Raw genomic sequence first — 20,071 nt, 5'->3', positions numbered from 1 at the left:
GCTTATATTTCTATCTTATGTAGGATATTTTAATTTTAAAAGGTGTAATGATATTTAGCATTTTTCATTTATCATCCAAGATTTCAGAAATAGATTATCTGGGTTTTGGAGTGTGTAAATGTTGCAGTTGATAATAACAGAAATAACAGAATTGGAAGGGACCTTGTTGGTGATCTAGTGCAACCCCCTGCTCAAACAGGAGACCCTACACCATTTCTGACAGATGGCAGTCCAGTCTCTTCTTGAAAGCTTCCAGTGATGAAGCTCCCACAGCCTCTGAAGGCAAGCAGTTCCATTGGTTGATTGTTCTCACTCCTTATTTCTAAGTTGAATCTCTCCTTGTTCAGTTTCCATCCATTATTCCTTGTCTGGCCTTCAGGTGCTTTGGAAAATAGATTGAACCCCTCCTCTCTGTGACAGCCCCTCAAGTATTTGAACACTTCTATAACATCTGACAAAAGCAAAAAAAAATACATTTTAAAGCAGAATAGAATCTCGCTTTCTTGATTTTTTTACTTTAAATGCTGGTTATCCTGCACTCATTATCAGACTTATTTCCATATTTCCCTTGTATGTTTTTTGCTCTGACAGCTATTTTTCTCATCTCAGTGTTGATTTTTTCCTTGTATTTCAAGTTATTCACCTTTGCTATAAGGTGCATATCTTCTTTGAATGTCAATTTGCAAGTTGAATTCTTGACATTGCACTGTATGTTAAACCAGCAATGCCAAAAATCCTAGTAAATTTAATGTTGGGATCTAGTTGGTAAAATTGAGATTTTTTGTCCTTGGCAATCAATTTCTTAGATATCTGTAGCTGATGTTTTTATATGTTATAAGAATGTTTGATTCTTGAGGTTTTTTTATTTTATGTTTAAAAATAAATAAAAATTTTCCAAAAAAATTAATAATGTTTGATTCTTAAAATCCATGAGGTAAGAGATTCACGTGTGCATTAATATTTTACCTCAACAGGAAAATGGCTTGCCTGTCAATCAATGGACAATCAGATTTTGATTTTTGGAGCTCAAAACAGATTCAGGCTAAACAAAAAGAAAATCTTCAAAGGTCATATGGTGGCAGGTTATGCTTGCCAAGTAGATTTTTCACCTGATATGAGGTATATATTCTACTGTTTCTATATACATAATATGGATTACGTATCACTTTTGTTTTTATTTTCAAGTTTAGCTCCACAGATAGAAAGAGATATTTATATAAACCAGCCATATAATTGCCAAATGTTTTCTGTATGTAGAAGTCCTTAAGACAATTGTTGATCAGAATATAATACATATTATTGGGCTACTACATATACCCTCATTAGTGGATTTGAGATTTGGTCTTTGGGCTATAGCAGCTTATCAAATCCTGTATTATATGGATATTCTGCAGAATTTGGACAGCCTTTTTTGACCCATGGGCTAATTTCAGACATTCCTATGATGGCCAAAGTATCCATCGAATTTACTATGAGAAATACAGGGGGAAAGAAGGAGGCATTTATTTATTAAATTTATACAGCCATCCATCTTAGCAAATAACTTTAAGCAGCTAGCAAAACATCCTGGCCACAGCCGCTGAGGAAAAAGTTTAATGTTCATAGCTCTCCAGAAAGCCAGCAAGGTTGGGGCATCCAGATCTTAGGATGGAGCTGTTCCGTAGAACAGGGAAGGTATGATTCCTAGCCTGAACAAGATGGCACTGCCTGATAGACAGAATCCGGAGCATAATCAGCCTGTCAACATACTACAGTGTATCCAATGCATGCATTGCAGTATTCAGAATTGTAACTGTAGTTTCTAGATGCTTTTCATGGGTAGCCCCATATAGGTCTTATTGCAGTAATCCAATAAGGGGCATGCATAAGAGGTGCATAAGAGCACAATAGTGCCTACCGTTCCTGTCCTATTGTTTTTCTTCATTATATCAAATTAATATTATTGATGCATATTTTTTACTTATATATTTTCTTCAATACATGTTGTTTTATCTATCACAATTGTTTGTGTATACTGTTGTGACAAAAAAAAAAGTGGGAAATAACCAAAACATGAGTGACTGAGGGGCAGAGACTCTTGATTCAGGAATGGGCACAGTTGGCACACAGGATGGATTTGTGTAGAAGACTTTTGACCATGGCAGCTACCTTCTCCTTGAGTGTATCAATTCTGTCGGGGGTGGGAGGGGATAATACTATCCCATCCCATTAAAGATGGAAATTCAGGATAGTCTAAAACCACATCTACGCAACCTTATTGGGTTGAGTCAAAGCCTGATTTTTTTCCCTATACAGTCCTTAGGAAAGACTTTAAAGATATCACTTGGAACAGTTGGGGGCGGAGATGTATAATGGAGTATCATCAGCATATGATCTACGCAGACCCATAATGACAAATGACCTCATTTATATTAAATAGGAATCGGAAGAGAGTTGAGCCTTAAGGCACAGAGCTGTTGGCGTTATTCCAATCCAAGAAGGCCTTTCAAGCAGTAATTGAAAATCCATATCAGACAAAATCCCACCAGTGTGCATTTACTCGGAGGTGGTATCAGAAACAGTTAAAAATACAAGCGTCCCATTTTTATTTTTATTTTTGCTTAGAAACAAAATTGAGCATCACAAAATCATTGTGTATGATTTTGCATTCCACAATCATCATTACCCCTGGTTTTCAGTATAAGTTTAAACCATACAGAGCTGAATAGACTGCTTTGTGTTGTGTAAATTTTTGCCAGAACAGATCGTCTGACATTACAGATTAGGTGACTATCCTGCCTTTCTGCTCATTTGAGAAGACTTCTGATTAAGTGTCCTACATTTTTGAAGCAGCTACATTGTCATGTTTTTCCATCTTAACAAATACATTGGGACATCAAAGCAGTTAAGAAAATCTACAGACTATAAAACTATAGGAAAAATGTTCTTCGTTAAAATGTATGCTAATGTTACGAATTGATTATGTTTAAAAATTAGTTTGTAAATGACCTCCGTGTATAATTTTTTCTCTTCTTTTTGAAACAGCTATGTGACCTCAGGTGATGCAGATGGAAAGTTAAATATCTGGGACTGGAAGACAACAAAACTCTACAGTAGATTAAAAGCCCATGACAAAGTCTGCATTGGGGCAGTGTGGCACCCACATGAAACATCCAAAGTGATCACTTGTGGATGGGATGGTCTCATTAAACTGTGGGACTGAAGGCTGAATGATAGACGTTTTACTCTCTAATCAGACAATTAACATACGATACTTCAGGATCCATATGCTACAACAAATAAGGTCTGAAATAAGGACATTGATATGGCTGATTCAAGTACTTCAGTACCCAGCACATTGAAAAATCAGACATTTGAAATGTTGTCATATTGCAAATCACTGCACAAATTGACTAAATATGCTAGTCTTTCTAGCTATTAAAAGAATTAAAATGGAGAGATGTTCCTACAACTTTTTTTTTTAATGAAACTGAAGCCAAAGCCTCACAAGCTTCACTCTGCTTTCCAAATGCACAATTTGGAAGAAAAAATGTTTTCATGTTACCATAATATTAATGTATTCAGAAGGTTTTTCTTAACCTGTTGGGAATCTTAACATAGTTGCTAAATACAATAGGATATTGTTTCCATGTATATTTTATAGAAATTGCTACCCATAATTTTTGGCGGGGAGGACGGGACGGGGGTTAATAAAAAGTGTTAGTCATATGGAAATATCTAAAGGTGTAAATAAATTGCAGCCCCAGTCTGATTTCTCCAGTCTTTCAGCATAGATATAGAACCCACCCAGATGCGGAGCATCTGTCTTATGGTATCTGAGGAACCCCTTTTCATAATGCTATAGAAAAAACTGTTGTGTTTGCTGATGAATTAGTTTCAAATATATGCTCATTTTATCTATATTGATCATTACTGCTTTTTGTTTTGTTTTGGTTTGTTTTGTATCGTTTAATCCTGATAGCAAGTCAGACTATCATTCTTATTCAAGGTTTTAAATTTTATAATACAGAAATTCAAAGAACACAGTATAGGTATATAAAATGTTTAAGAAGTATTTTACCAAATGTTATTTTAGGCATTTTATCAGAAACCCAGTCAGCCAATGGAATTAGTACAATGGCAGCCATTAGTGACAGATTTATGATCATATTTCAATTACAGTCTTGTAAATAGGCCTTTTAATATGTTTATTGTTTTTGTTTGTTTATTTTACAAAACATGTTTCTTTTGTGCTCAACTACTGTACAGATATCTCAATTCTTATTTTTACAGACTTATTTTTAATAAATGCTTTATATAAAAATGCAGATTTTAACTTAGCACACCATCTGAAGTATTGTGCATTTTAAAATGTTTATTTGGTATAGATATAATTGAGGCATGAATTGGTTTTACCTGAACTATGGTATTGGAAGCTTATGAAAGAACAACTTTTTGTCGTGCACATCTTTGGTGTCAAAAGTAGAGTGTATGGCAGGATATGTTGTTTCACATTAGACTTGTGTGCTGTACTGCCATTCAGTTGGCAGAATGCATCTATGTAAACAATGAACTCTTCACAACTTGTCTACACATATTCTGTGTGTATACTTTCCCAAATATCATATCTCCAAATTTGTTTTGGAGAGAAAGGATTCTTTCATTGCTTCACGTTGTGTATGCAGAGAAAATAGAGCAAGGGGCATAAACTGGTGTGTATGAACTATGAAAGTATCCTGATCACCGCATGTGCATTTATCTGAAAGCCACTATGTACGAATTTCTCAAATACCATCAAATAGCATCAGGCCTACTACAGAATGATGGGTGTGGCAATAGAGTGGCTTGGGAAACAGTATTCGCTTTCTCATGAATTTCACTTTGTATTCAAAAAACACTATGAACTCTCTTGTATTTTTACATATTTATAGAAATCAAGGAGTTAATGGATTGTATTTCTTGTATAATTGATGTATCATTATTCTTTTGTCCGCAAGTCAAGTTTGTATGTAAGGGAAAATATATTTAATAGTGAAAAGGGCAGAAAATGGCAAAAATTAAACTTTTACTGCAATCTGGCTCACATATAAAAATTGTTCTTAACTTGTGTCTGCTTATGCTATAAGCTACATAATTTACACCAGCTGGAAATGAAATTTATATAAGCATGCTGTTTCAAACTTACAGGCTTAGGTAGATGATTGGGTGCTGTCTTTAATAAAAGTTCAGTTAATTCCACCCTTCACTACAGTTGAATTAATTTCTCTTAATTGGGCTCTGAGTTTCATCCCCAAGTACATCCCTCAATAAATTGGGGTGTTGTTTTTTTTTGTTTTTTTGTTTTTTGTGGAAGCAAAATGTGACTGGGATTATCCCAGTTGAAGAGTAAGAGCATGGTAATAAATGTGGGTTGCAAGTGTATGTTGAGCGTAAGTACCATGGGTCACTTTTTCAGAATTGCTCGACTAAGTTGTCATGGAACTTGCAGGCTAAAGATAGGATCAAAGGAGGCAAAGGTGTACTGTTAGTAGGTTGGACTCCTAATCAGCTATATTCAGAGCCTGCCCGATCAGTTTGTCAACAAGGACAGGAGGGCAGGAAAGAGCTCTCAGTTGTAACTGTGCCACATTGGCATAAAGAGGATCATTATGACACTTCTGGTACTACTGCTTGTTTTATTTCTGTAGGGATATTTGAAAAATGCAGTACTTTAACATTTTTTTTCAACCAAAAGATTTATTACTCACCTTCCATGCATCCATGCATATGTATCTAACTCAAAGTCTGTCGAGCCAAGTTAGAGTTCCAGAAGAACCTTATTCTGTTGGAAACTCTAGAACGCTATAGTTCCTGTCCATTTTTATTCATGGCTAGGCTTGGCTAGTTATAGTTTGCTACCTCTCTCACACTTCCAGGTGTTTTTAAATTGGCATGCTATCTTAAACCAGATCGTACAGGAATCATCTTATTCTGAGTATCGCTTTGTGTTTTGAGAGTCGTTTCTTGTATCTTAGAAATTTTTATCCTGGTACTTTTCCATTTGCTCCCCAAGCTGAAATTCTTCATAAGAAAATCATCCTGTTGGCCTGCTTTGAGCAGATCTCATTCACTCCTGCCTCATTTCTATCAACGCATGAGTGCACAGCACTAGATAGGCATATGTGCATTTTTAATATAAGTACTAAGCTACAAATCAATATGCATAATAAGTGATAAATGATGTTTTAAAAGTAGGGGATAAGTATATTTTAAAGGGAATGATAGTGACTAACCTAAATGTTGCTAAATCATGATTTCAGCAGAGTTTTCCACAGGCCACGCTGGCTGAAGCTGTTGGAAGCAAAAGTTCACAACCTCTAGTATTTCACAAGTTGCCAACCAATAGGTGATCACATCATTCTATTGAATGCAGCTAACTCTTTCTGTAAAAAAAAAAAAAAAACAGAAGAAAAACATGTCAGGATGAATAATTTATTAAGGTTTTTCTTTGGCCAAACCCGGCAACAAAATAAGACAATGGCAGAATTGTGGTGCTTGGTGTTAAGGTTCTTGGAGTTTTTTTAAATTAAATGACAGTGAACACAGCTACCGGATCAGAAAGGTTTTGTATTATACTTGTTTATCCATGAAAATGGTTTCCCTACAACTCTGCCATTTAGTATTTATTTCTTTAACTTGTATGGCTGCCCTTCTCAGCAAGTAGCCATAGGTTGCAAATGATGTTTATGAGCTTAAAAACAAATGCTTTTTGGAGGTACAAAAATTTAAATACAAAAAAATACTAGAATTAATGGTATTTAACAACTATCGGAGGCAAGGCCCTTAAAGCCCTCAGTGCCGCAGCCCTTCAGTGCCTTGTGAAAGGCTAACAGGGTATTTGGTACTCTATGGAGGGAGAATGTTCTATAGAATGAGTGCTATTACAGAAAAATCATGTCTCTTTAGGCTCCACTAGCTGGCATTCCCTGATCAACAGGACCTGGAACATGCCCAGCTTGCCTGACCAGTTTGGATGAGTAGAAACAGGAGAAATAATCCTTCAGATCAGGGTCACCAACCTTTCAGACTTCGGGGACCATCAAATTCATAATTTTAAATCCCGCGGACCACTAATATGATTTTTTAAAAAAGATAAATAGTATTTAGTGCAGTATAAAAAATGCAAATAATCTTTCTGTGGACCACCACAATTTTCTTGTGGACCATCAGTGATCCACGGACCACCAGTTGGTGACCGCTTCTTCAGATAACCAGGCTTCAAGCAATGAAGGACTTTAAAGATGACAACCGGCACCTTGAATTCCACCTGGAAGCACACTGGTATTCAGTGCAACTCATGTAGCGGCATTGGTAACAGACACCATTTTCTACCTATGCTGCTGCATTTTGCGTCCAAATTCTCTTCAAGTGAAGCCCATGTAGAGCGATTGCAGTAGTTCAGATAGGGGGGGGTGTCATGAATGATGGTGACCAGGGACCATATGATGAGGTAAATTGATCAGGTGTAGACTGAGCCTGTAATAGAATGTGAGGATGACCTGCGAGTTTGAGAAGAGAAACTGCCTAGGGAAGAATCAGATAAAGGGGAAGGGAGTCTACAACTGAGTAATGAGCAGAGAAAAAAACCTTTAGCTGCCCTAATTTATCAGGCGGTAAAAAGAGACAGCATGTAATTTCAGACATGCAAGATTCTGTGAAGGTACCCTTAAAGTACCGGTAGTTCATTTTGTGTTTTCTACTTGAGAGGCTGACAGAATCAGAATAACATTTATAGGTAAAGAAAATATACTGGGGTTTTTTAAGGGGCAGACAATGCTGAATGGTGTTTTTTTTCTATTCAGTACGATTTCTATTAATGTCTCTCAAATGATCAAATAGAACATAAAAGGACATGTTTCAGACTTCCATTTTGTGTCTCATGCTTTGTATTTGCCCAGTGCAGAATGAACTAATTTCCAACAGAAGATTTTTCTTTTCAAACAGATCTGTGGGATGGTGGTGGTTGTTTTTTAAAAGTGTGAAAAGCCTGAAGTCCTTCTGTTTGTTCTTCGAGGAGACTATTACTACCAGAATCAGATTTCCAAGATTCTTCACTGTACAGTTTCCTAATCTGCTTTGAGACTACCAAGCCAAAATATTAAAAAAGTAATTAAATTTGACACAATGTGTTCCAAAAATATTTCTTTAAACTGGTCAAGCAAATGTAGTTGTACACATCAGAAGTCATGGTTGACTAAATGGACCATAAGAACAACAACTCAGTAGGAGAATTAGCCATGCATTTTAAGAATTTCCACATCAGTATATTCAGTTTGAACAAAGTCCTTGATGGGAGAAAGTGGGAATTCTCAGTAAAAGCCACAAGGGAGTAGCAATGAAATGGTGCTTTAGGATAGTGACTTTGATAATTCAATGGCAAGAATATAAGATTTTAGAGAAAGAATTTCAAAAAGATAATCAAAACAATAAAGTTAAGAAGAAAATGGAATTGAAAAAACATGAAATAAACAAACAAGAATTTCTAGCAAACAAATTTAGAGCATCCAGACAGAACTTTTTTGAAAATGCAAACAAACCAGGAAGATGGCTAGCATATAAAATGAAAAAAGAGAAGAAGAAAATAATAAAACATTCACAAAACAAGATAATTCAGTGGCTGAATCAGCTATGTTAAACGAACTACTCCATTTTGCTATATTTTCATACTGAAACCATGCAAGCAGGGGTGAAATGCTCCCTGATCAGACCGGATCGCGCGATCCCGTAGCGATCGTGGCCAGTAGTTCGGCGATCCAGTAGCAATGGCAGAGCAAACCTCTGCCCACCCACCCGGGTGTCATTACTTCCTGATTTTAACCAGGAAGTAGTGTGTTTTTACCTTCTGCACATACACAGAAGGTTTTGCGCATGCGCAGAAGGTTTGTGCGTGCATGTGATAAGGAAGGTAAGTAGATTTCACCCCTGCATGCAAGGGTTTTTTTTAAAGACTAATACGATTTTAGAGGGCTTTGACAAGTAATACTGTACTAGAACAGTACTGTCAAGCAGCTGCAAGCCATTCATCTGTTCTAAGAAAGAAATACAAGCCAGGCTTGCAAAGGAGTCAAGAGATGTGATGTCTGCTGAAATGAATTATTGTGAGATAATTGTTGCAGATACCAGCATTGGACAAGCACCCATCAGAAATTTTCTGGCTACATTTTGCTAGGGGACGTTTTATAGCCATTTTCTTGCAAGAGCGCAAAGCAGCATGTAGAGATCTCATTTGCATTCATGCTGGACGTTGCAGTCTTCACACATTTCCACAGCTGTCAGTTTATCCCTGCCAAAGGGGAAGTAAAAAGCTCATCTAGGATGTTATAGAAAGCATGCCTGATATGGATGGCACGGCTCTGTATATGCTATCACAATTCTGTTCTATACGTGTGAGATTGTCTGTCTACAAGAGAGGATGTCTATGGATTAGTGCATTTCCGTGAGCTTGAACAGGTACTTAATGTTCACCCTTTCCTTCAATTTGAAGTTACAAGGGCACTGAACAAGGAGGGCATATGATGGGTCCTCATAATTGTGGCCATCACGGTGTTCCTAAGCTCACATGATTGCAGTTCAGGTATTGAGCAATTAGCTCACCTTTATGCTGTTTCAGCATCCTGCAGTCATGTGATCACTATTTGTGACCTTCGCTGCCGCTTCTGACAAGCAAAGTCAATGGGAAAGCTGACAGGAGGTCGCAAATAGCAATCATATGACTGTGGGACTCTATAACAGTGCAGGATTCACCTAGGACAGCAGCTGCAATTGCTATTGTTGTTATCACCTGACATTGCTTAGCGACGAAGTTTCTGATCCAAATGGTAAGTTGGTAAGCCGGTATCAGTTCCTGCTACACCGGGGTGTCAAACTGGCAGCCTTTGCACAGGCCACACCCACCCAGCTCCGCGAAGGGGGAAAACATTGTAATACATCACGTGATGGCAACGTGACACCGCGAGTTTGACACCTGAGTGCTACACTTTAGCAAAAATTCTGGTGCACAAAAAGAATTTGATAAACCTTTCTGGATAATAAACTACTGTAGTTCTGTGCAGAGACTTCTATTATTACTTATTGTTGTTGTTAGTTGCTCAGTCAGTTAGATATAGGTTGGATTTGGCATTTAGGGGATTTGAGATAGGCAGACATTGTTTGATAGTGTTAAAGGTATCATCACAGGATGTACGCTATTCCAAGGAAAGCTGACTTTGGCAGTTGACTGATGGTGATTTTGTCAATGCGATGGTGTTCAAATGGTGCTATTTTTGCTTCTTTCTTTTTTCTTTCTTTTTCTCTTTCTTTTCTTTCTTTCTTTTTTCTTTCTTTTTCTCTCTCTTTTTTTCCTCTCTTTCTTTCTTGTCTAGAAGATGTCACAAGTCCCTAGTTAATTGGTTGCTAAAAAAACATTCCAAGGGATGCTGCCTCCAATAGAAGCTCAGAGACTGTTGTGAAAAGAATTAAGTCTTTCTCAGTCCAGATTGGGTTGCCTTATAGAGCAAACCTTGTACAGTAAACAGAAATAAAGCAGAAAATAGAAAAGGATAAATAGAAAAAACTATCAAGAAAAAAAACCAATCAAACTCAACAGTACAACTACCATGACATTGATTTAGATTACTTTAGATAAAAAAAATGACTTGTTTTAAGCAGTGAATTAATCTCTGACCTTATGGAATCATTGTCCTATCTTTCCTTTGCATCGATCAATATCCACTTCAAAGGCTCAGCTATCTGGGGCGCAGGTGTCTCTCTAGGGACACATAACGATCTTATTGGTAATAGTCCAACCAACATACTGTAGTAAGTTCAAGTTTCTTCATAGAGAAAAGCCACATTTTTGGAATATAATTTAGCAACGTATCGATATATTTCACATTATCCTTCATCTTTATAAAAAAATGATTGGAATGGAGCAAACATGAAAGCCAGTGTCTTGAAGAGCAGTAGGAGGATGAGTATAGAAGACATGACTTCTATCATCAGGATGCAGATTTGCAGTTTGTGTAAAAACCTAAAATTATGACTAGAATTCCAAGAGAAACGTTACAGGTTTAGCTCACTGGAACTAAACATCTGCATCTGATGCCAACAGCTGCTAGCTGATAGGGCAGATTCAAAAGAAACAAGATTATCAGAACTTTTTGCAAAGTGCTTACAATGAATTTGCAATGCATGTGGATGAAGGAGATGCCCTTGAATCATTTTTGCAGCTGCTGTGTTTGTGCACCGACACTACCCAGCAGGTTGAACTGTTTCCATGACAAGCAAAAGGGAAAAATAAATTATGTAAAACAATCACAGTGGAGTCCTGTGACATTTATTCATTTTGCACAAAGCGTCGGCATCCTTGGCATTAGTTACATTCATAAAATTAAGCAAAGGGGAAGTTTTTCCTGCATCCCGGTGTTCATTCCATCTCTTGTGGGAGAACAGCCTCCTCCTATCTCTCAGGAGCCACCTGGGATGTCCCTCAACATAACAGTGAGGCCACCTGCACACAGGCAATACCTTTTCTAGAGGTGAGAGGTAGAAGAAGCTTTCAAAATGGACAAGAGGCAGACAAGAGGGCAGAATGTTACTTCAAGAAAGCTTTTGAGGGCCATGCTCTTATCTTAGGAGCTCCTTTTAAAAATAACAAGATGGAGCAAGCTTGTAGGCATACTGTTCATGCTATACAAACCAGCAGGCCTCAATTCTCTTCCATTAAAGGTGGGTAGGAGCGAAATTCTTCAAGGAGATAATTCTATAATATGAGCTGGTGAACTAAAGGCTTAAAGATGAAAAAGTCACAATATCCATTAATAAGGGTGTGAAGACTGTAGCCTGGAGGCCACACACAACCAACCAGCAGCTCTTTGTGGTCTCAAGCCCAAACAAGGGAAGCCCAAAATGGTGGAATTGGATGTTTTCTTTAATTCTGCATTTTCATTGGAATGTGCGGGAGTTGTCAGGATTTAGGGCATTTATTCCACCCCTAAAAACGCTCTTTTTTTAAGATCAGGTATGGTTAAATAGATGCTATCATCTGCGTTGTAGTAAAAGGATTTAATGTGTGTTCCCACTGCTGCCAACAGAATTTAGAAAATGTTGCGAGAAGAAGGGGAGGGATAGAACTGTCTCCCAACTGTTTCCAAATGAAACAGATTGCTCTAGCTCAGTCCTTCTCAAACTTGGCAACTTTAACAAGTGTGGACTTCAACTCCCAGAATTGTCCAGCCAGCCACATTAAAGTTGCCAAATTTAAGAAACACTACTCTAGCTGAACTGATTGGGAGACTAGCCTCAGAAAACTGCTAAACCAATCCGAAGTCAAACATTAGTTTTTGAATTATAGGCATGAGATGAGCCTTGATCTTCATTTCCAGCAATGTGCTAACTACCTTTGTAAATTATTGGAGAGAAATAAGTTCTACAGATGTGAAGATTAATTCTCCTCTTTAAAAACACGAGTAAAAGTGCAACATTCCCTAAAAGAACATCTCCAACTTGGTGAGGTCTGTCTGTGGGAACATTCTTGTGACAGAGGCGGAGGAAGAACCAGATTGCAACAGTTAAATGAGAGACATCTCAGGCCACAGAAGGAATTGGATCATGGAAAGCATCTCAGAAGGGACTCTCTTCAGTTCCTTAGAAAGTTAAGACAGGAGGTTGGGGGTGGGGGGGAGAGAGAGAGAGAGAGAGAGAGAGATGCTTTCAGACTTGCAAGAGTCTGTTACTTAACTTTACAATAAAGGTAGTATTTGTGGTTTGGGTTTCTTGTTTGCACTACCTCAAAGGGTTGACAGTTTGGGATGGTCTGTAAAAACCAACAGACAAGGTCTCTGTCCTGCAGATAATCAGGCTACTGTATATGCACATCTGCAATTCTGGCACACTGCCCTCGGATATTTAGGAAAAAGAGAAGGCTGCTTTCAAAATGCCTCTCGTACTACAAATTTCATGGAGTTCACTTTGATTTATGCTGAGACAAACCTGAACGGAAAACTATAATCATGACTCCAAACTTCACCTGCAAACCATGTGCTACCAATAAACTTCTTGGAAGAAGAAAAAAAACCCTTCAGACCAATGGAAGATTTCAAAAGCCTAGCTGCAAAATGGGGATGTTGTGGGTAGACAAAGCAGCTACATGGACTGCACAGTCTCCAAGCTGATACTTTCACATCTATGTGTTAGAAAAGTCAAAATGTTGCACAACCTCTCTCTTGTTTCTTTTCTTCTGCCACACAAATCTCTTACTGCACAGCTGCCCATAAAAATGTAGAAGTGATCCAAAAACACCACCATCTATTTAATATCCTCCAAGTCTTTTCTATAATTTCTTTTTTAAAGGGTTTGTTTCCAAGGTCATTGCTGGAGCACCAAAATGGGTTAACCTACCCTAGTCAGCTAAATCCCAGGCCATTAAATTTAATTTAAAACAGAATCTGTCCCACAGAATTAAATTAATTCAACTCATGAATTGGAACAACCTAACCCCATAAGCCAGGTTTCAGATTTCAGCTTCCAAAATTCTCTGGAATTTTCTGGAATTCCAAGTCTGCCTCTCTGAAACAATCCTATATTAGGCAAGGCTGAACTTAATAAATTGAGTTTTCAAACCACAAACGTTTGCTGGGTCATACACAATTCTGTTTCCCCTTTTAATTTAAGACTGTGGCATCATGGCTGATACCTTTCCAGGTCTTCCTAAGCAAATGCAACAATCAAGTCAACATGGGCCTCTGGTGGCTCAACAGACTAATGCAGTCTGTTATTAACAGCAGCTGCAGGTTCAAGTCCCACCAGGCCCAAGGTTGACTCAGCCTTCCATCCTTTATAAGGTAGGTAAAATGAGGACCCAGATTGTTGGGGGCAATAAGTTGACTTTGTATATAATATACAAATGGATGAAGACTATTGCTTGACATAGTGTAAGCCGCCCTGAGTCTTCGGAGAAGGGTGGGATATAAATGCAAATAAAAAAAAACATCTGGAGTCATGTAGATATGCTCAGCAGGCATTATGTGAATGATATACAGCATCTGCAGAACTGATCTTGAGGGTGGCTCACCTATTATGACTAATCTCTTCAAGATAGATGGAGCTGCCAAAAAGGAGAAAGAGAGTCTGTTTCCTCTCCAGCATGATGAGGCAACTCACTATTATAGACCTCGTAGCAGAAGTACAGGAATCTTCAACTATGCCCTACATCAATGGTGATGGCTAGGCTAATTTTTTTTTTAAGTTTGCAGAAATGCAAACCTGATAAATTAAAACCTGAATTACCATCCATCTCTTAACATAATCTTACTTTCCAAATATAAACATTTGGCGCCAGTGAATCTCATCTATCGTAGACAGAAAGAGAAATTGACTAAAAATCAACAGAATAGAAAGAAAACTTCAGCCTACCCCCAGTCTCCAACATACTTCATCCATTAAGAGTCTTCCATGAAATAAAGATACCCCACCCCACTAGGGCCTGTTTCTTACACTCAAAGCAGAGAGAATACTAAGCTTATCAGCAGGGCACTCAATCTTCAGTATCTGAAATACATTGCAGATATTATTGCTGCAATTGGCCCAGGGGAGACAGGGAAAAAATGCCACATTCTGCTTCTTACATAATCAGTTTTTCTTAGTGCTGTATGTATGTCAGTTTTTCACGCACTGGTGTCAAGAACAGCAGATTAGCACAAAATCAACACAAAATGATGTTTCCCTGCAGCCAGATAATTGGCAGGATCTGCCCTTTGCCTCACCCTGTGCTTACTTGCTACAAACATGAGGGAGAAATATCACAGCTAACTCGCATCAGAGTCTTGAATTGGTAGCAATCACCCAGCTCCAATTTCCTTCATGTAAAAAAAAGGTGTATTCCCTGAGTTCATTCACAGATGGGAAGACAGAAGCGCAGCCTGCCAACTGGGCTTATAGGTAGACAAATATGCATCTAATATCAGCTGCGGTAAGGTTAATGAGATTTCTTGGATATGTGTGATGGTGGCCTGTGAGTCATTTAAAGCTCCCCACAGAGACCAATCTGTTGTGAGAAAGTACCTGAAAGAAGCCATTTGTCAGTGTTATTCCAGTACTTACGCAACAGTGTGTGATAAAGCTATCACGGAAGGGGGGAAAAAGCCCAAAACAAATTGCAACTCATCACACTCCATTCTGTTTCCTTGTATCTCTGCGTGTAAGAAAAGGTGAACTCTCCAGCCCTGCAGGTTAAAGAAATTTGGGTGTCTAAGTTAGGATTTCAAAATTCTTTTTTCTTTTATCTTTCCTGGGGTAGAGAGAGTGGAGAAGAAAAGGAGGTTAAGCATGTTTTGGGAAAGTGACAAACTTTTACTTTTAATTAGGTGAAAACCGTGGGAATGTTCAGAGTCTGTTTTCACCAGCCTGTGCCAATATAACATGTCAAATAAACTTATTCTTTAAGGAATCTACAGTACCTGCCTCAGAGTTTTGTTTGCTATGGGTATATCACTTGGAACCCTGATGCCGACATTAGGAAGCCAGTGCAGGACCCAGAGCATCAGCATCATGGGCTCATGTTGTCCTATACTGAGCCCCTGCATTTTAACTAACTAAATCTTCCTGGTGGTTTTCAAAGGCCGCCCCATGTAGAGTGGCCAAAATGAGTGGCCATGAGGCTGTGTGTTATCACTATGAGATCCTCATGTTGCATACAGAGATCTCTTTGCCTAGATTCACTCTGTGATTGGGATGGCATACAAGTTGATAAACAAACACATCTGACGCACACGCGGAAGCTTGGTAAAGGCCTTCTAGCCATGGCCTTCACTTGCTGGTCAGGCAACAGCTTTGAGTCCAGTGGGACTCCCATATTGACAAATATGGTCCTTCTGGGGCAGTGCTACTCCAGACAACCCCAGAGATGACAATGAGATGACAAACCCTAGAGATGACCCTGGTGACGACAAATCTAGTTAGTTGGATACTAGTTGTCCAATAAGGGACACCATGGTGGCTCAGTGGTTAAGACACTGAGCTTGTTGATCAAAAGGTCGGCAGTTCAACAGTTTGAATCCCTAGTGCCGTGTAATGGGGTGAGCGCCCGTTACTTGTCCCAGCTTCTGCCAACCTAGCAGTTCAAAAGCACGTAAAAAAATGCAAGTAGAAAAATAGGGACCACCTTTGGTGGGAAGGTAACAGCATTCTGTGTACCTTTGATGTTTAGTCATGCCGGCCACATGACCACGGAGACATCTTCAGACAGCACTGGCTCTTCGGCTTTGAAACGAAGATGAGCACCGCCCGCTACAGTTGGGAACGACTAGTACATATGTGCAAGGGGAACCTTTATCTTTACCTTTAGTTGTTCAACAGATCCTAAATAACTCAGTTTTGCTTGAATTCAATATTAGCTTGTTGCATTTCTTTCCAATTTCAACAGCCTCCAGAATTTGTGTGAAAATATTGATGCCATCTCCTGTGTGGTCAAATTAACAATGTACAGTGCAATATCCTTACCTTACTGATTATTTTTTCTTCTTCTTCCACTCAGTTGTGTCCAATTCTCAAGTCTCTGCAGTTTTCTTGGCAAGATTTTTCAAAAGTGATTTGCTACGGCCTTCTTCCTAAGGCTGAGAGAAAGTGACAAGTCACAGGACTTGGCTACTTGTGGGTTCTGTGTGTGTTTATTTAAAAGAGAGATGTATTGAAATCAACAACTCTTACTCTTGATAAGTGTAGAAAAGACTGATACTTTAAAGTGCTTAATTTTATCCAGATCCAGTACCTTTAAAAGTGATCCCAAGTTCCTCTTAATTCAAAGCAAACAAAATAATTGCTCCAAGTTTTTCTAGATTGTAGTTCCCAGTCCTACGCATTCCTTGGTCTAGCTGCACAATATTCAGCTGTGGTTGTATTAAGTTCTTCCTTCTAGATCAGTAGCATAATGGTTTCCATATGGTCTCTTTATAAAGAGACAGATGTTCTGCAGTTTACTATGCATTCTACTATAAGGATTATATGTCATCAAGTGCTCGGAGTCTGTTGAAACCATGATGCTACAAAGTAAGTAAATAAATACTGTAAGTAGTCTGCAAAAATTCTGGATAGATAGCAATGGATATTAATTTCTATATTTCTTTACTGCCATCCAGTGGCCATCTGGATTTTCACAACTCAGGTAAGTTAGTTGTAATGAGACATACAAGATCAAGTTGTCAGCACCTGTTTTCTTATTTTATTCACCTATTGATACTGATGGGCTATTATCAGAACTGTGCAATTCTCAAATGCACCTTCAAAATGTAATGAAAACAAGACTATAGTGAAACACAAATAAAATCCAAAATGCTGAACTTCAGTAACATTACTTAAAAGGTCGGAGTCATTGAAAAAGTATTTAGCTATTTCCAGAAAGTCCATAATGATGGTAACAGGTAGTCATCCACTCTATCATTTAGACCAAGAACTGAAATACAGCTTGGAGAAAGATCTTAAGGTTTTAATAGATAAATATTGATCGTTTGGATTTAAGCTATGTACAGCGTTAAAAGTTAAAACCAGAAATGGTTAAGGGTCAAAACTATTATTAGATGAGCTTGAAGCACACGGGAATCAAGAGAGGTGACAAAACATTAACCCAGCATGGTCAAATCTTAATCTGTGCTAGTGGCAGTAGCCATTTTAAATAAACAAATTGATAGCAAACTAGGAAAAATCCTTGGATGATGGAAGGGAAGAAAATATAACTAATCCCCAGAGGTATGCATGTGGCAGAGGAGATTTCCTAAAACACAAGACTCTTTGCTGGCTGAGGAATTTTGGGAATTGAAGCCCCCACATCTGAAAATTACCAAGGATGAGAAACACCCATCTAAAGCAACCTTTTCCAATCTGTGGCTTCGAAATCTATTGCATTTCAGAGCCCATAACTCTCAGACAGAAACTGCCTTGCTGGCTTCTAGTTCTTCAAATTGGAGGGCATCCAGTTGCAGGAAATCGTTCCAGAGCCAAAAATCTGTGATAGAGAAGTGTAATTTAAATTAATGAATATTTCATTGTCTGACCGCTGAAATAGATAAATACAACTTATTCTCTCTGTTCTCTTGATGCAATGTACAAGATAGGACTGGATCACTTACCTTCCCAGATGCTTACATCAACAAACCCATAATTTTCATTATCCCTCTTTCTTGAAGAATAAATATTTGCCACCTGTTTATGTTGTTCTGTTTTTAAGCAAAGAGGTACTTCTGTAATCTATAACCACTTTAAGTAATAGACTACATCTCCTTCTCTCTGTGTATGTCTCTCTTGCTTTCACTTTTATTTGAACAAAGAGAAGTTTCAGGATTTGTTTTCAAGAACAGGAAGAATGCTAAGCATTTGTGTTGTTTCTCTGCTTGTTTACAACTGAAAAAATTATCACAGCAAGAAGAAATTGGAAGGATGTACTGGGATTGTCACAGTAACTCATGACCCTAATTGTGCACTCTGCTTCTTCAAAACTCTTTTGCCAGCCAAGTTAGCCAACTCAAACATTTTTTTAAAAAAATTCCTATTGACCATATATTTTAAAACTCCAGCCATCTATATTAACATCTGAAGAGTGACCATCCTTACTATAATTTTTATACACCATGGAGTTTCATTGCAGGCTGTAGAAATTAGAGTTAGTCATGGCTTTCTTTCTTCTGGACTGCCTGGCCAAGATGTGATTTAGAGGAGCTGTTTTACATTGGTCCTGGTTCATTCTGGAATGCAGATTCAGCAGGCAATAGGAGATTTAACTGATTTCATGCCAACACTCTCCCATAGAATTCCATCTTCTCCAATGTTACAGAATATGCATTACACATGCAAATTTTGGGGAATATGTAAATGACACGTTACTAATATCTGAACAATCGTTCCTTTCCATCTTATTTTAGCCTGGCTCCTATAGAAATACAACTTCAGTCTGTAGGAGTTTTGTCTCCCTAGCCAAGAAGTGTTATCTATAGCTGACATAGATATTTAAGGTTTGATAAGTCTTGAAGTGCACAAAGAACTTTGGAAATGTGTTATAGCAATAATGAGGAACAGGAGAAAGAAGAATATTATCTACATCCCACTGTACTTTTTCAACCTCTTTCTGGGTGGTCTTAACGTTAACTTATTAGGACGAGTCATGTGAAGACAGAAGGGCATTTTGTGACAAGGCATTTATGGTCCAATCAGACTACAGTAGAATCTCTGGTCACAAACACTTCTGACCAGGACCAAATCGGGTTTCGACCAAAAAATTCACAAAAGTTTTGAATCTGGTTCCAAACACATAACTCGGGTGGTGATCAAATGCGGCCGATTTCCCCTTCTGCGCCAATTTCCTCTTCCGCACCATTTATTTATTTTTTTGGTAGCGCATGCTCAGACAGTCTCGCTTCGGTCATGACCAAATCGAGTTGCGATTTGGAGCGAAGTTATGGAACAATTACAGTCGTGACCAGAGGTTCTACTGTACCTCATTCATAGATTTTGAAAGTGGTCCAGACAATGATATCTTCGATGCCAGGGTTTTCCAAGTGTTTCTTCTATCCCTTTTTCAACACAATTTTAAAAAATTCCTATTGACCATATATTTTAAAACTCCAGCCATCTATATTAACATCTGAAGAGTGACCATCCTTACTATAATTTTTATACACCATGGAGTTTCATTGCAGGCTGTAGAAATTAGAGTTAGTCATGGCTTTCTTTCTTCTGGACTGCCTGGCCAAGATGTGATTTAGAGGAGCTGTTTTACATTGGTCCTGGTTCATTCTGGAATGCAGATTCAGCAGGCAATAGGAGATTTAACTGATTTCATGCCAACACTCTCCCATAGAATTCCATCTTCTCCAATGTTACAGAATATGCATTACACATGCAAATTTTGGGGAATATGTAAATGACACGTTACTAATATCTGAACAATCGTTCCTTTCCATCTTATTTTAGCCTGGCTCCTATAGAAATACAACTTCAGTCTGTAGGAGTTTTGTCTCCCTAGCCAAGAAGTGTTATCTATAGCTGACATAGATATTTAAGGTTTGATAAGTCTTGAAGTGCACAAAGA

General features: G+C 38.2%; 1 protein-coding gene and 1 long non-coding RNA gene across 2 annotated transcripts in view; one reads left to right on the top strand and one right to left on the bottom strand.

The window, feature by feature from the left end:
- CDC40 (cell division cycle 40) overlaps positions 1–5,057 on the top strand; it is a 40,879-nt gene extending 35,822 nt beyond the window's left edge. Inside the window, exons 14-15 of the mRNA XM_058174079.1 lie at positions 975–1,119; positions 3,025–5,057. Coding sequence (XP_058030062.1) covers positions 975–1,119; positions 3,025–3,202 — 323 coding nt within the window. The 3' untranslated portion in view covers positions 3,203–5,057. The remainder of the gene's footprint in view (positions 1–974; positions 1,120–3,024) is intronic.
- LOC131193652 (uncharacterized) lies at positions 7–18,275 on the bottom strand. Its single transcript, XR_009153975.1, has 4 exons — positions 18,117–18,275; positions 16,495–16,607; positions 6,252–6,401; positions 7–451 (listed from the first exon to the last, which is right to left on the bottom strand). It is a non-coding gene; the product is annotated as an uncharacterized LOC131193652 (long non-coding RNA).
- Between the last annotated feature and the right edge of the window lie 1,796 nt (positions 18,276–20,071).

This window comes from Ahaetulla prasina, chromosome 1 (assembly GCF_028640845.1).
Source record: "Ahaetulla prasina isolate Xishuangbanna chromosome 1, ASM2864084v1, whole genome shotgun sequence".
Taxonomy (NCBI): Eukaryota; Metazoa; Chordata; class Lepidosauria; order Squamata; family Colubridae; genus Ahaetulla; species Ahaetulla prasina.
The sequence above is the reverse complement of the archived record's forward strand: the minus strand, read 5'-3'. Positions and strand labels throughout refer to the sequence as shown.